The 16,672-nt window shown below is 36.1% G+C and overlaps 1 protein-coding gene across 3 annotated transcripts in view; it reads right to left on the reverse strand.

Moving 5' to 3' along the window:
• Positions 1–6,293: 6,293 nt before the first annotated feature.
• The window catches only part of LOC127431048 (RING finger protein 145-like), a 53,662-nt gene continuing 43,283 nt past the window's right edge, over positions 6,294–16,672 (reverse strand). For all 3 annotated transcript variants that reach the window (XM_051681272.1, XM_051681270.1, XM_051681271.1), the window contains 3 exons: positions 16,205–16,352; positions 9,668–10,024; positions 6,294–9,416 (listed from right to left, as the gene is read on the reverse strand). In XM_051681272.1, the coding sequence (XP_051537232.1) occupies positions 8,967–9,416; positions 9,668–10,024; positions 16,205–16,352 (955 nt within the window). In that variant the 3' untranslated portion in view covers positions 6,294–8,966. The remainder of the gene's footprint in view (positions 9,417–9,667; positions 10,025–16,204; positions 16,353–16,672) is intronic.

Consider the following 16,672-nt stretch of genomic DNA (forward strand, 5'->3'; position numbering starts at 1 on the left):
ATTCTCTGATGCCCCACTGGTTAAAACTGGAGTGATTTGTGTTCCTTCCCAAAGGAATCAAGCCTTCGTTTGACTATCAGAGGGAACTATACACGAGCACACCAGCCCCAGAGGCTTGAAGGAGGGACCGGCAAAGGCGGTCCAAAGGCAAAGCCAGAGTCACATCCGCTCAATGTCAATGTCTCTCTCTCTCTCTCTCTCACACACACACGCACACACACACTCACAGCATCAGTTTGTCGGATGCCATTACTTGAGCGTTAAAAAGAGGCTGTTTGGAGTGCATGAGTTAGATGCTTTGATCAATCAAGGTTTCTTCATTGGATTTGATGGTGTTAGGGTACGTTCACACCCTGTACGCGTACTTGCGTTTAAAAAAAGCTAGACGCAGCGCAACAAACAGAGCAGAACGCAGGTGTCTCGAGGCGCGTTTTTATCGGTTGAAGTTCTTTTTAACTCGGCAAGGCGTCTGAAAAACGCAATACGCTGAAATAAACAGCTGGACGCAGCGCGACGGTCAAAGACTTCCGTATGCGTGTGTTTACGCACAATTAAATGTGATGTGAAGTGATATGAAGGCCCTTTAGTGTCGTGTTCGCGCGTAAAGGCGTTCAATGTAGGGTCCTGTTACCACCGACAGATTTGATGTCACAGTTCATTTTTGTCCTCACCTTCTCTTTTAGGATTCGGTCACAATGTTTAGTAGCTACACGAGATTTTTTTTTTTTTTTTTTTTTTGTTTTTTGTGTTTTAAGTAAAAATAGCAGTAAGGATTAAGTACTTTCTACATTTAATAAGTTAGTTTAAGGGGGAACTTGAAAATATTAAGTAGATTCTACATTCGTACTCAATTCAAACATGTAAAAACGAACATTCTAGCTATAAGTAAATATTATGTATAATTCTTTGTTATCTATTACAATGTGTCACCAATGCTTAAGTAAAATGCACAGCGTATTGCAACGTAAAAAAATAAATAAATAAAAAACTTTACTTGATCATTTCTAATTAAAACCACTAAGAATTGTGTGTAGCCTTTACTCTAAATTTGTTTGCAATTTCTGCGTGAGGACAAAAAAGTTATTTGTGGAACTTGAAAATGTTATTCTGTGCAATCAGGAAAAACCTTTTGTTAAAAAAGGTATTTAGTTAGAGCATTTGTGATTAGCGTTAAAAGTTTAGTCAGCTCAATCCATACAGTTACCCAACTGTATTGGATACAGATTAGAAGTTTGCATTGATTCATTCATTTAAATGACTTCTGGACGCTTTGTTTAGTTTTGTGATCTGTCCAATTTCTTCATTTGACCAACAGATCTCTATCGGGTCGAGGTCGGCAATAACTTGTTTACTTAATACATTTTCGGTTTTATTTTTTCGGGTATTCTATCATTCACACAAACGTCTAAATCATGTTGGAGTTTTAGACACTTGTCAATTGTGTCATGAAAATATGTAGCCTCAATACCAGTCTTGAAAGAGAACACAGACAAGACGCATTTATTTCATGTGAGGTTACAAAGACAGCAATGGCGTGTATACTGGTAAATCAGACACAAGAAGAATGACTCTGGAATGAAAGATATGCTACTATTTATGTAGCACGCGCTTAAAGACGAGGCACACATTTCCTCTATATTTATCCTTTATAAAATCGGTCAAACTGATAGATATCTATTGACATTATTGGTATAAAATATTTTTCGATATATTTATTATTTTGGTTTACATTACCTGTAATGTATAAACCAAATATATATATATATATATATATATATATATATATATATATATATATATATAAAATAATATAAAATAAACAATAATATAAACCAGATGTAAACCAAAAGAATATATATATATATATATATATATATATATATATAATAAAATGATTTATTCCGTTTATGAATTGTTAAATTCTGTTAATTTAGCCTGTTTCTTCCTTTTCATGAAGCAGGTGCAAGCATATGTGTTGCTCAAATAGTTAATGTGGCCTAAAAACGAAACAGCCTAATTGTTCATATATTTCATATGTCATGACATAATTAAGCAATTCATTTATTAACTGATAAGTCAACCATTTAGCCTTATTCATTGATTGTAAAGAGCTGTTAGGGAAACGGATCGCACGAAAACGCCAGTATTTGATGAGTTAGGCTACATCATGATGAAAAATAACTATGAACTTTATTGCAGTAGAATGTGCTTTATACACTCATTTAAAAACAAACGCAGCCCAATGGAGATTTGAACGCACTCCTTTCAAGCTTGCACACACACACACACACACTGCGCAAAACATCACTCACTGTTAGCATTTTTTCCCCAAGCTGTAGCTGCGTGACTGACAGATATGCAGCCGTGTGCACTGGCCCCTAGAGTCACTGTATTTATAGTTGGTCCCCTCACTCTCCCACGCTGCCGGGGAGGAACTCCACACGCAACTTACAATGTTCAGAAACATTTCACAACCTCCTCATTGTCTGTAAAATGAACATATTGAGATAGAAACTTATGTACATTTTACACATTGCTTATATTCCTTAACATGACGTCAAATATTGATATTATCATTAATGCATTAAATATAGTCATAATAATAATAATTAGGCTATTATTATTATTATTATTAGGCTATAAATGCACCAGATGTGTGGCCAATGACAATAAACAGGTAACCCTGTCATAGTTCACCATTTTCTCGTGGATATCACCTGTCAAGAAAATAAACAACTAAAATAACAACAATAATAATAATAATATTAAAATATATTAGTGGAATGTATCATTTATGTTCCGAATTGCAATAAACAGCCAAACTGGAATAACTATTTATGCTCACATCGCATATGGCAATAATTAGTTTTTAAAATTATGAATTCATCATAAAATGCAAATGTGATACCCATCACGTGTCACACAGGCAATTTCAGTTTGTTTTTATATATTTTTTCCCCCACAACAAATGGAAAACATTGAATATTCATATCGGTTTTTTCCAGCTTTTCTGTCCAAAATAAATGTCTTAATAGTTTACGAAATGTCCTTTTTTCCTTCTTAAAATAACAATCATTCAATATTTAATTTGAAGCTTTCAGTTGGAAAAAACTATTCATCCACCGCAGCCTGTAACTCTTTGCACGTGTGATACAGCAGCGCCACCGTGTGTTTAAACTGAAGATCACAACAGAAGCAAAAATGTCAGTAAAACTTATGAAAACTTCAGTAACTGAAAATCCCTTACCTAACCCTTTACATATATATATTATTTTTTTCTCCATTGAAGCAAAAAAGTTCACCCATGGGAAAAACTATCTGCCCCCTTAAACTTAATAACTGGTTGTGCCACCTTTAGCAGCAACAACTGCAACCAAACACTTCTGATAACTGGAAATCAGTCTTTCACAATGCTGTGGTGGAATTTTGGTCCACTCTTTTTTGCAGAACTGCTTTAGTTCAGCCACATTGGAGGGTTTTCTGCCACAGCATCTCAATCAGGTTCAAGTCAGGACTTTGACTAGGCCACTCCAAAACTTTAATTTTTGCTTCTTTTGAGCCATTCAGAGGTGGACTTACTCCTATGCTTTGGATCATTGACTTGCTGCATTATCCAGCTGCACTTGAGCTTCAACTCACAGACTGATGACCGGATGTTCTCCTTTAGGATTTTCTGGTAGAGAGCAGAGTTCATATTTCCCTCAACTACTGCAAGTCACCCTGGCCCTGAAGCAGCAAAGCATCCCCACACCATCACTCTACCACCACCACGCTTGACCGTAGGTATGATGTTCTTTTTGTGGAATTCTGTGTTTGATTTATGCCAGATGTAACGGGACCCCTGTCTTCCAAACAGTTCCACTTTCAACTCATCAGTCCCAGAATATTCTCCCAAAAGGTTTGAGGATCATCAGTGTGTGTTTTGGCAAAATTCAGACGAGCCTTAATGTTCTTTCTGGGTTAGCAGTAGTTTTTGCCTCGCCACTCTTACATGGATGGCATTTTTGGCCAGTGTCTTTCTGATAGTCATGAACACTGACCTTTATTGATGCGAGAGAGACCTGCAGTTGGCTTTTTTTTGTGACTTCCTGGATGAGTCGTCGCTGTGCACTTGGAGGAATTTTGGAAGGTCGGCCACTTTTGGGAAGGTTCACTACTGTGTCAAGTTTTTTCCATTTGGAGATAATGGCTATCACTGTGGCTATTTGGAGTCCCAGAGCCTTTGAAAAAGCTTTGTAACCCTTCCCTGACTGATGTATTTCAATTACCTTTTTCCTAAATATTTCTGGAATTTTTTTCAACCTTGGCATAGTGTGTTATTGGGTGAGACCTTTTAGCCAACTTCATGCTGCTGAAAAAGTTCTATTTAGGTGTTGATTTGATTTAACAGGGCTGGCAGTAATCAGGCATGGGTGTGTCTAGTCCAGCTAAACCCCATTATGAATGCAGTTTCATAGATTTGGGGATTTAGTAACTGATACTTTTTCACACAGGCCCAGTTGGTTTTGGATAACTTGTTTGCTTCAATAAATAACATTATCATTTAAAAACTGTATTTTGTGTTTACTCAGATTGTCTTTGTTTTATGTTACATTTTGCTTGAATGTTTGAAACAATTTAGTATGAGATATATGTATAAAAAAAAAGAAGAAATCAGGCTGGGGCAAGTACTTTTTCACAGAAGTTTATGTTATATAGGCCCCCACTGCAAATAAATGATGTGTTAAATTTACTTAAAATATACTGCATCAACTTATGGTGATTTTATGTCAACATTACTAGAAAACCATTGTTAGAAATACACAAATATATCAGTATCAATTTTGTTTAAAGTACTTAAAAAGGCTTTTAACACGAATACGATTTAACAACTAATAGTCATTTCTAATTAACATTTATATTATTGTTTCTACTGAATTTTTTTCTTATTTCATAAGAAAATAATAATTAAGGTCAGTCTTGATTCCCCAAAGAAGTGCAGATAAAACTGAACTTCAGCTATGCAGATTCAGATGCATAAGGAAAAACATGGATTGAACAGGATCCAACTTCACCAAAGGGAACACTAATCACAAATCAACTAAATACAGTAAAACATCATCAATTATACTAAAAAGAGCCAAAATCTCTATGAATTCTTAATAACAACAAATGAAAGGCCTCAATAAGGTCCTATTGACCAAACTAACGCGCTTAAATTATTCAAGCGCAAGGGCTTATGGGTATTTCCAACAACCACAGTTCTGTTTTTGATTGAGTTAGAATTTAAAATCGTAACTTTATGGACTTTTAAGACAAAGTTGTTCAAGGAACTCACAATTATTCTTTTAATTTATCACTCCAAGTTAACTGTAAAATTTATATTTTGTGTTGTACACATTAATGCAAATTGTGTAAAGGTAAAAAAATGCTATAAATATGTACGTTTCTGAGTAGAAGCTATTTAATCTCATACGTTATGGTTGTCGAGCACACAAATCTTTTTTTTTTTCTTCAGTGTATGAATATTATGCTTGACTTTTTTTCACAATGTGTATATCAATCCATCTTCTAGTTTTAGTATTTGCTTTACGACGTTTCATTTGTTCTATTTAATTTGTACAGTATGTGGGAAGCAATAAACAGTTTACAGTTGAATGGACAAGAATGGAATATTAAAGTGAGTTCACACAAAAATGAAAATTGTGTCATTATTTACTCACCCTTATGTTGTTTAAAACCTGTATGACTTTCTTCCATGAAATGCAAGAGGAAATGTTAGACGGTACATTAGTCTCAGTCACCATTCACTTTTTTTTCCCCCGTACAATAAAAGTGAATGGTGACTGAAACTGTCATTCTCTGCCAAACATCTCCTTTTGTATTCGAAGAAACAAAGTTTTACAGGCTTGGAACAACATAAGAGTAAGTAAATGATGAAAGTATCTTCATTTTGGGGTGCACTAACCCTTCAACAATAATTCAAACTATAGTTATACAGTGGTACAAGTCCATTTGCATGTTAGTCTAAAGAGTTTTAAACTTGTCACTTGTTGCATGATGCCAAGATGAATTGAGATTAACTGAACTGTGAAATAGAAGATACAGTAAACAATATTAAGGAAGAATATAATAAACATGCTTGTGTCCCCTATTTTCTTATGTTTGCATGTTTACGCACAGTGTGGGACCAGTTAATTTGCAAAATTGAATGCTTAGGGTTAGGCGTTTGTTAAAATCCCTAAACCCATTTGTTCATAGTAATAGTCACGCTTGCCCTAGCAAGAACTCTTAAGTAAAAAGTCACAGCTCCATTCAAGCTCCACTTGCACTTTATTTTCTTTTAAAATTGTGCAAAAACTCAGAATACAGAAATGTGTTTTGAATGACTTGTGTGTTTCCTCATACATCAGATGTATTCATCCACACAAACCTGCCATTATGAAATGTGTCTACGAATCACAGTAAGATCAACGAGGCAGCAAATCCACAATCAGTATTTGGAGGATCAATCCCACATCTGCCTATTGAGAGGTCGAAGTGTTCACACAGTCCTCCATACACTTCATAATGCTCACTGCTGCTTTAACACTGTATGGCATATTAAAAACATCATAAAAGAATTTACAAAGGAATAAATTCACCCATTTATGTACACACATTTATACTGAGCAATACTTAATTTGCTCCGAGAGCATTTGTTGCCCAAGACAAAGAAAAAATTATCGATTATTCGCTTGAAACGACATTAGTGCAAACATATAGTTTGGCGTAACTTCTCTGGCAAACAAAATAGTGTTACTGACAGCTTAGAAATAATGGCTAAACTTTAGTCTGCTTTTAAAGAGATCGTTTGCCCAAAAACGGAAAACTCTTATTTTCTCACCCTCATGTTGTTCAAAAACCTTTTGACTAACATGAGTGTAAATGACAGAATTTTTATTTTTGGGTAAACTATACCTTTAACATCTAAATCAAGTCCCGTCGTTAATGGTGTTATAAACACTTCTGATACAACCAAGTCAAAAGCCATCCATAACATATTATACAGTAAGAAAAAACATGCCAATTTCATTCTAGGAAAATGCATAAAGTTCTTCAAATGGAGCATCCACCCTAAAATATTTGTTTTGAATCGATTGTCTACTTTCTAAATGTTCATTAAAACCAGAAAACAGGTTTACAGTCTGCAATTTGCATTCAATGATGCCTGTTTCTAGGAATCAAGCCAACTGCCAAACTGACGAGTTGACGTTATCTGCACTAATGGTTAACATGAGAAACAGTGACAAATATATATAGGGCGAAATGAAAAAGCAGTTTGGGGTCAGATGTCCCTTTAAAATTGGGGAAATATTGGGAAGCTCATTGTAATAAAACATATGATGATCCGGCTTAATGGCACTTGAAAGAACATTCTTCAGTTTCACTTCTTAGCAGGGGTCTTGATTCTACGATGGCTCATTTGTAGATACACTTCCAGGGAATTTACCATTTTATGTACACACACATTTCTCAATTCCAATAAGCACAACAAATAATGTACATTAGCATAGCATATAAAGCATGAATTGCCTATTATTTCCAAGGAGATGAAGTCCATATTTTGGTTGGACACAACTTGAAAATGATTCCGAAATGTCTTTTGACCAGCAATATTGTGAATAGCTCATACAAAAATAAGTAAAAGGATGAATCTCATAAAACCTGTCAAAAAATTTCCTGGTTCTATTTTACTCTAAAATCAATAGTGGCAAATAAGAAATTATATTTTGTAAATAGAAAATGAAGCCTACTTTTAGGACCATTACATTTGTTTGTTTTTTTTTTTTTTACATTGTGGCATTATTTAATGACAGTTATGCACACTTTACCCCCCAATTTTCATGAACACAACACTAAAAAATAATTACATATATATATATAAATATTGAAGTATTTACACAGTACTCTCTTGGTACGGCATTTTTTGCTGATTTTAATACAACAGCATCATTTTTACAGTAATAAAGTAAAACAATTACTGTGTTAGAGAACTGAGAATCATTCAAAACAATGGGAAAAGTGGAAGTAAAATATCCAGACGCATTACGAGAATTGGGGGATAAAATGTGCTTAAGTGGTCTGAAAATAGTCAAAATGCAAAACATATTAATGTTCCAAATGTAGGCTTCACTTTTTCTTTTTCTTTTTTATGCAAAATCTAATCTCTTTTTTTATTGATTGGGGGTTAAATATGACCAATCACCCAAAAGACACATGTGAACGTCTGAAAAGGATAGTTCCCCCAAAAACAAAACAATTCTTGTCATCATTTATTCACTCTCATGTTGTTCCCAACTATGGCAGTATGGTTTTTTCTTCTCTTTATTCAGTGGATTACACAGAGAAAGTTAGCAGATTTTCCCAGATGCTCTTTTGCACATAATGAAAGTCAATGAGGATGCCATCTCCAAAAAATGACAAAAGCATCAGAAATAGATCATAAAAGTAGTCAATACCAAACTTTTGCCCTATATTCCAAGTCTTCTGAACATTTGATAGCTTTTTCTGAGGAACAGATAGAAACTAAAATCTTCCCCTCTGCTGCAGCTCTCCAATATCATTCGCATATATTCAAATGTGGCGTGTCAAAAATGCCAAATTTGAATATGTCGAAATATGAATGCGATTTGAGGGCTACAGCAGAGGTGAAGATTTTCAGTGAATAACTTCTGTCTTTTACTCACAAAAAGCAATCAAAAGACGAGCTGCATAGACTACTTTTATGGTGCTTTTATGTTAATTTTTGATGAATTCTGCAGTTTTGTCCCCATTTATTTTCATTGTATGGAAAATAAAACTGGACATTCCGCTAAACTTCAAAAAAAGTGGTTTGTGAGGGTGAGCAAATGATGAAAGAATTCATTTTTGGGAGAACTATTCCCTAAACATCTACTAAAGGTGTCCTCAACATTGGCTATAAGAAAACCTCTGCAAGGCGACACCTAACAGGCTAAATCCGCTTTAGCGCTGCTCTTTGATTCGGAAGAGGAATGGACACCTGATGTGGAGCATGAACCCTCTGTATCCACATCAGCAGCTGGGCCTGTGCTGCTCTCTTTTCCTGATGCCATGTCACATTCTTTGGGCTGGGTTTGCAAACTCCCCGATGGAGGGTCCTTTTCAAATTCTGGCTCAGCTGTGGTTGTCATAGGAGGAGTGCTTTTTGCTTGAGTGTTTTCCTCGGTCTCCAACTCAGCCTGTGGTTCAGCGTGTCCCACCTCTCCTGGGTTTTGAAGGGCTGGTGGAGTGGTACCGGGAGGGCTGGTTGGCTGTAACTGGCTTTTGAGCTGGCCATGACAGAGAGGACAGGTCTCTTGAACGTACAGCCATTTCTTCAGGCAGGCGGCGTGGAAAAAGTGGCTACAGGGTGTGATGACAGCAGATTTCATATCCTACGATTGAAGAAGGGAAGTAAAAAGCAACGTTTAAAACTAGGCAGTCAAGATAAGAAGTGAAAGTGTGAAGTAGCATGCAGGTTGACACAAATGAGGAACTGGTTTAATGGATAGTGTGGTGGGCTAATACAGATTGAAATAGTGGTGAGCACAGTCAAAAAAACAAAAAAAGACTAATGTACTTTTAGGACACTGCATGTACTATGCAACGCTACATATTTTCCAAAACTTGAACACCATCTCTTTACCTGATAGCAAATAGAACAGATGTCATTATGCTGCTGGAGCTGCAGTGTGGAAGCAGTGGGCATGTTCTGGATCTTGTGGACTGCATCTCTGCGCAGCAGGAAGCTCTGCCAGCCCAGCTGGGCCCTCAGCCACACGTTATAGTAGGAGTGAACCAGGATGATGGTGGAGCCCATAACTGTCCACTCCCCAAACAGAGTCTCTGAAACACCATACGCCACCACGCAGACAGCAACCAGAAACTCTAGGAGCCGGTAGGTGCCATTGACATAGTAGATGACTTCATCCATGTTCTCAACAGGTACCTTGCGGAACTCCTCCACCATGAAGAGCACGTAGATCAGAAGCGTGCCAAGAACCTGAGAAAGAAATCCATTTAATTAATGTTAGAAATGACTGATGACAACATGAAATCAAAATTGACTCCATTAACTTAACCAATAAATGTTCTTGTCTAATTGTGCATGATAAACCACTTCATAATATTCATAATGAAGAAATATCTTTCTCTGCCGCTAAAACAACAATAATTTTTTCTGTTAATGTAACCAAGACTGTGCAGACCCAGGAAAATCGTATTAAGCAACAATATCATAGAATACTTTTCACGATCAAATCCGGATGGATAAAATCAAGTCCTGCGAAGGGCTGTCAGAATAATTACATTTTGAATGGGTATTAATTCACATTGGAATTAGGAATAATGTAATAAAATTGATAATTTCCTTTGAGGCTTTGTAAACAAATATTACAAAAAGTAGAATGACAAATTAAAATATTATTTAAAATATTTGAAGTTAAACATTTCCCTTTTTGGACCATTCTAGTTGTGATAGGGTCCACTTTCCATTCACACTAGGTTTTTGGAACCCAGTCCATTTAAATGTTTCTGTTGGCTTGAGAAAGCCATGATACTGTTACTCTGTTTATTTTTTTTTACAAAATTTTCATTTCTATTAAGTCTTTTTTAAATCCATAAACGAACACCCCAATTTCTGACTGTAACTCCTCCTAGAGCTTTCAAGCTATATCTACCAAACTCGGCACAGACCTTCAGACTGTTCTTGAATTGTGTGCTATGTGACTTTTCTAACTGATCATGCTTATGGTTTTCACACAGCAGACGATCAAAAGTCAGAAAAATCCCATAGACTTACATTGACAGAATGTTCAAATTAGCCAACGGAATGCTCGTTAATTCAAATTCCAGCTGTCAAAAATTCAAATGTAAACAAACCCACAAAAGACCTTTAATTTAATGCCTTAAATTGCAATCTCTCAATCTCAATCCCTCTATTTGACGGTAGGGCTAGGCGATATGGCAAAAAAATAAAATCATGGACTATTCACAATTCGATTTTTTCAACTTTTAAATGTACTCCAACATGATTCAAATTGTATATTCTTTATTAGAATGCAAAGCAACCTTTGCATTCTAATAACCTTTTCATTAAAGGAAACAAAGGTGTGCAAGAAAAAAAAAAAAAAAGTACAAATGCACCACATGCAAGTTGTCAGAGTGTAAATGTAAAATAAATTAAAATATAATAAACCCAGATGTTCAGAATAGAATAAGAAAACTGCAAAATAATTCTTAGCCAGTGTAGGTATTCATTTGATCTAAACCAAGTCTTTCTAGAAAGTTATCTAGAAATCCATATCTATAAATTATCAAGTTTATCTAGAAAGTACTCATTGTATAATCAAACAATTTGAAATAATTGATCATTACAATTCAACTAGCAAAGTTTGTCAAAATGATAGCTTGCCAAATGTTGGCTATAGATGCAGTACACTTGAAGCACGTCACAGAACAAAGCAATAATTAGCGATCTATCTGAATAATCATGGCAAAATGAGCGGTAGATGTTTGATTCTCCTATACAGTGCATCCGGAAATTATTCACAGCGCTTCACTTTTTCCACATTTTGTTATGTTACAGCCTTATTCCAAAATGGATTAAATTCACTATTTTCCTCAAAATTCTACAAACAATACCCTATAATGACAACGTGAAAGAAGTTTGTTTGAAATCTTTGCAAATTTATTAAAAATAAAAAACAAAAAAAACATCACATGCGCGTTCTTGAGTTAACTGACAGGTGATGTCTGTATCTAAAAGGTGATTGGCTCTTTTACTTATAAGGCGGGACTTCCTTTCTATATCCATTGACCCTTTGGGCACTCAGAGCTCCTTGGTTGAGCATTCCAATTTCTCCCATTCATTTTAATAGAAGTGTCCCATTTCTGCTAAATAATATCTGGTTTAACTGACTATCTAAAAGTCTGTCTGACTAGCTAGCAGGGGTGGGCATTTTGGTCATTTTATCTACTTGAATCCTCGAAGTAATCACTCGGCGGGGTGGGGCTGGGGGTAGATACAGTATATAAACAGTGCTGGTAGTAATGGATTACATGTAATCTGGATTACATAATCAGATTCTGAAAATCAAGTACTTGTAATTGGATTACATTTTTAAATACTTGTAATCAGACTACAGTTACTACAGGATTACATGTAAATTAGGCAACGGCAGTAAATTGTTCATAATTTTTTGATATTATATAATGATATGAGCTATCACTGTACGAAATAATGTGTAAAATTTACAAGTAATAACATTGAGTTTACATTCATTTGTATAAAAAAACACTAAAAAGGCACTGTCACTTTAAGGGTTCTTTGAGCGCCTTACAGTGTGCCGGTTCAGCGAATATCAAGAATCTCTCTGTTTTTTAGCACATCCATGCTGTGTGAGATTAAAATTAATGTTTCTTTTTACTTTTTTATCTGACTGTATACAACAGAAAGCATGTTAAGACACATTATTCAATGAAAGTGGAGTTGCCTCATCTTTGATGGTGTCCAACTCCACATTACACAGAGAAAATGATCAATTTTAATCTCAAGCACTTTTCATCAAAACAAGGTGATTTTCCAGGTATTCCAGTACTTAAATGTCTAAGAGCTAAATTCAACCACTTTAAGCACTTCAAGGACCTTGTGGGAACCCTGTAAACAGTAGGGGTCAAATCAAGCGATAGAAAGATTATGTTTTACAAGTCATTTCATTTATGATCACATGGACAGAAAACAATGTTGCAAATTTTGAAATATCGAGTTCACAATATGGTTAGTAATTCTTTTTGGTTTGTGATAATGTTGTGAAAAAGTATCTGATTTCTTCTGTTTTTGTGTATATCTCATACTAAATTGTTTCAAAAATTCACACAAAATCTAACATAAAACACAGGCAATCTAAGTAAACAAAATACAGCTTTTAAATGATAATGTTATTTATTGAAGCAAAAAAGTTATCCAATACCAACTGGACCTGTATTGGCCTCACACATCATACCTATGGTCAAGCATGGTGGTGGTATTGTGATTGTGTGGGGATGCTTCGCTGCTTCAGGGCCAGGGTGACTTGCAGTAATTGAGGGAAAAATTAATTCTGCTCTCTATCAGAAAATCCTAAAGGAGAACATCCGGTCATCAGTCTGTGAGTTGAAGCTCAAGCGCAACTGGATTATGCAGCAAGACAATGATCCAAAGCATAGGAATAAGTCCACCTTTGAATGGCTCAAAAGAAGCCAAATTAAAGTTTGTGTCAAAGTCCTGACTTGAACCTGATTAAGATGCTGTGGCAGGACCTTAAATGGGCAGTTCATGCTCAAAAACCCTCCAATGTGGCTGAACTAAAACAGTTCTGCAAAGAAGAGTGGGCCAAAATTCCACCACAGCATTGTGAAAGACTGATCTCTAGTTATCGGAAGCGTTTGGTTGCAGTTGTTGCTGCTAAAGGTGGCACAACAAGCTATTAAGTTTAAGGGGGCAGTTAGTTTTTTCACATGGGTGATGTGTGTTTAGCACCATTCAGAGTAAATTCTAGAGACTATTGTGTGTGAAAATCCCAGGAGATCAGCAGTTACAGAAATGCTCAAACCAGCCCATCTGGCACCAACAATCATCCATGCAATTATCTAATCAGCCAATCAGGTGGCAGCAGTGCAGTACATAAAATCATGCCGATACGGGTCAGGCGCTTCAGTTAATGTTCACATCAACCATCAGAATGGGGAAAAAAATGTGATCTCGGTGATTTTGACCATGGCATGATTGTTGGTCAGAAGTTTATATACACAAAGTTAACTGTGCCTTTAACCAGCTTGGAAAATTCCAGAAAATGATGTCAAGCCTTTAGGCAATTAGCTTCTGATAGGCTAATTAGCTAACTGAAGTTAATTGGATGTGTACCTGTGGATGTATTTTAAGGCCAACCTTCAAACCCAGTGCCTCTTTGCTTGGCATTATGGGAAAATCAAAAGAAATCAACCAAGAAAAAAAATTGTGGACCTCCACAAGTCTGGTTCATCCTTGGGAGCAATTTCCAAATGCCTGAAGGTACCACGTTCATCTGTACAAACAAGAGTACGCAAGTATAAACACCATGGGACTACACAGCCATCATACCACTCAGTAAGGAGACGCATTCTGTCTCCTAGAGATGAACGTAGTTTGGCACGAAAAGCGCAAATCAATCAAGTATCTATATCCACAATAAAACATGTCCAATATCAACATAACCTGAAAAGGCTGCTCAGCAAGGAAAAAGCCACTGTTCCAAAACTGCCATAAAAAGCCAGACTACAGTTTGCAAGTGCACATGGGGACAAAGATCTTACTTTTTGGAGAAATGTCCTCTGGTCTGATGAAACAAAAATTGAACCGTTTGGCCATAATGACCATAGTTATATTTGGAGGAAAGAGGATGAGGCTTGCAAGCCAAAGAACACCATCCCAACCGTGAAGCATGGGGGTGGCAGCATCATGTTGTGAGGGTGCTTTGCTGCAAGAAGGATTGGAGCACTTCACAAAATAGATGGCATCACGAGGAGGGAAAATTATGTGGATATATTGAAGCAACATCAAGACATCTGCCAGGAAGTTAAAGCTCGGTCACAAATGGGTCTTCCAAATGGACAATGACCCCAAGCATTACCTCCAAAGTTGTGGCAAAATGGCTTAAGGACAACAAAGTCAATTGGAGTGTGGAGTATTGGAGTGGCCATCACAAAGCCCTGACCTCAATCCGATAGTTGTGGGTAGAACTGAAAAAGCGTGTGCGAGCAAGGAGGCTTACAAACCTGACTCGGTACATCAGTTCTGTCTGGAGGAATGGGCCAAAATTCCAGCAACTTATTGTGAGAACCTTGTAGAAGGCTACCCAAAACATCTGACCCAAGTTAAACAATTTAAAGGCAATACTACCAAATACTAACAAAGTGTATGTAAACTTCTGACCCACTGGGAATGTGATGAAAGAAATAAAAGCTGAAATAAATCACTCTCTACTATTATTCTGATTTCACATTCTTAAAATAAAGTAGTGATCCTAACTGACCTAAGACAGGGTATGTTTTGTACGATTAAATGTCAGGAATTGTGAAAAACTGAGTTTAAATGTATTTGGCTAAGGTGTATGTAAACTTCTGACTTCAACTGTACCTGTTAAACTTCATATTTCATATTTTTTCATGCACATGTATGTTTAATGCACCTTTAATTATGTCATAAGGAGCTGTTTTTGTGAGGCTCTTTTTGTTAGCAATAAAGAATTGATTATATTTTCCTTCCTCTTTGTATTTTTGTGTTAAAATATTATGAGATTATCCTATTCAAATTCAAGTGGTATCAAATAAAAGTTAAACTGGAAGTAATCCAAAAGTAATCAGATTATATTACCCCAAAAATGTATCTGCGAGATTACGTTACTAATTGCAATTTTTGTCATGTAATTTGAAATCAATACCAGATTACTTTTCAGAAGTAATCTAGCCAGCACTGTATATAAATGCATACACTGTATTGTAATGGGTTGAACCGTGCATTGGAAAAGCGAGGTTGGCTTGACCCGAGTTTAGCGATTGCATTTTTTATGCCATGTTAACTTGAAAATACTTTAAGACCTTGGGTTCTGTTCCATTCAGCTGCTGTTTGAAAAAGAACTCGTCGTGTGTGCGCGCTTCACCAGCGCTTTTACTCATCTGGTGTGTGTGTCTCTAACCCACACAAGTTGGCAAGTTTGTTTCTGTGATGATTTATGCTGCTTTTCATTCAAATCGGAGAGTGGGAATTTCAACCTTTCAACTGGAAAATGTGCAACGGAACACCAATTTATGTTGGACTTCAAACTTGGAAACTCGAGCAGAAATCAATAATATCAGTATCGTCAAGATGCAGGTGTGTGACGTCACGCAAACATGTCGGAACCCAAAGAGATTAACAAAGTCCAAAACGCGGTTAATTATCTTTTTTGATTTTCGTAAATCAGTAGAACAAACGCTAGCACTGCAGCATCATTTTACAGTTTGGTTGCTATGAAACTTTCAGACAAGGATTTGTCAAGCTAAAATCAAAATTTGTCAGGACAAACTTTACCTATATATTTACTACTGTAATAAAAATCCTTATTATGATGTGACAAAGTGGCTGTTCAAGTGTATGAATGTCAGCAGTGTGTGTGAATGTGTTTACCTGCAGCGAGGTAAGGATGCTGGAGGAGATGATGATGAGCAGCCAGAAGTCCATGTGGAAGAACTGGCAGATCATGTATGCCATGTAAGCAGGGAAGACCAGTAGGAAGAGACACAGACTCACTGCTCGAAAGTGCTTCCACAGACTCCTACAAGAACACAAGACAGGCTTATTCTACAGCTTCTCAGACAGAAGAATACAAAACGCCCAGTCGATACTCTGAAATTTGTCCATCTCTGTTTACTTATTTTCATCCAAATTTTGCTGCAAAAAAATAAAAAATAACAAATTAAAAAAACTTTTTATAATGAAGCAATGAAACACATTTAAATTAGGACTGTTGATTTGTCATGTTAATTTAGTGCAGTAATTATATGAAAAATAACGCACTCACTAAATTAACACTAATCATGCCCTCGACCTGTACGTAAATCTCATAATAAGGAACGTTCCTATTTTGGGAGCGAT

The sequence above is a fragment of the Myxocyprinus asiaticus genome, chromosome 40, assembly GCF_019703515.2.
Source record: "Myxocyprinus asiaticus isolate MX2 ecotype Aquarium Trade chromosome 40, UBuf_Myxa_2, whole genome shotgun sequence".
NCBI lineage: Eukaryota > Metazoa > Chordata > Actinopteri > Cypriniformes > Catostomidae > Myxocyprinus > Myxocyprinus asiaticus.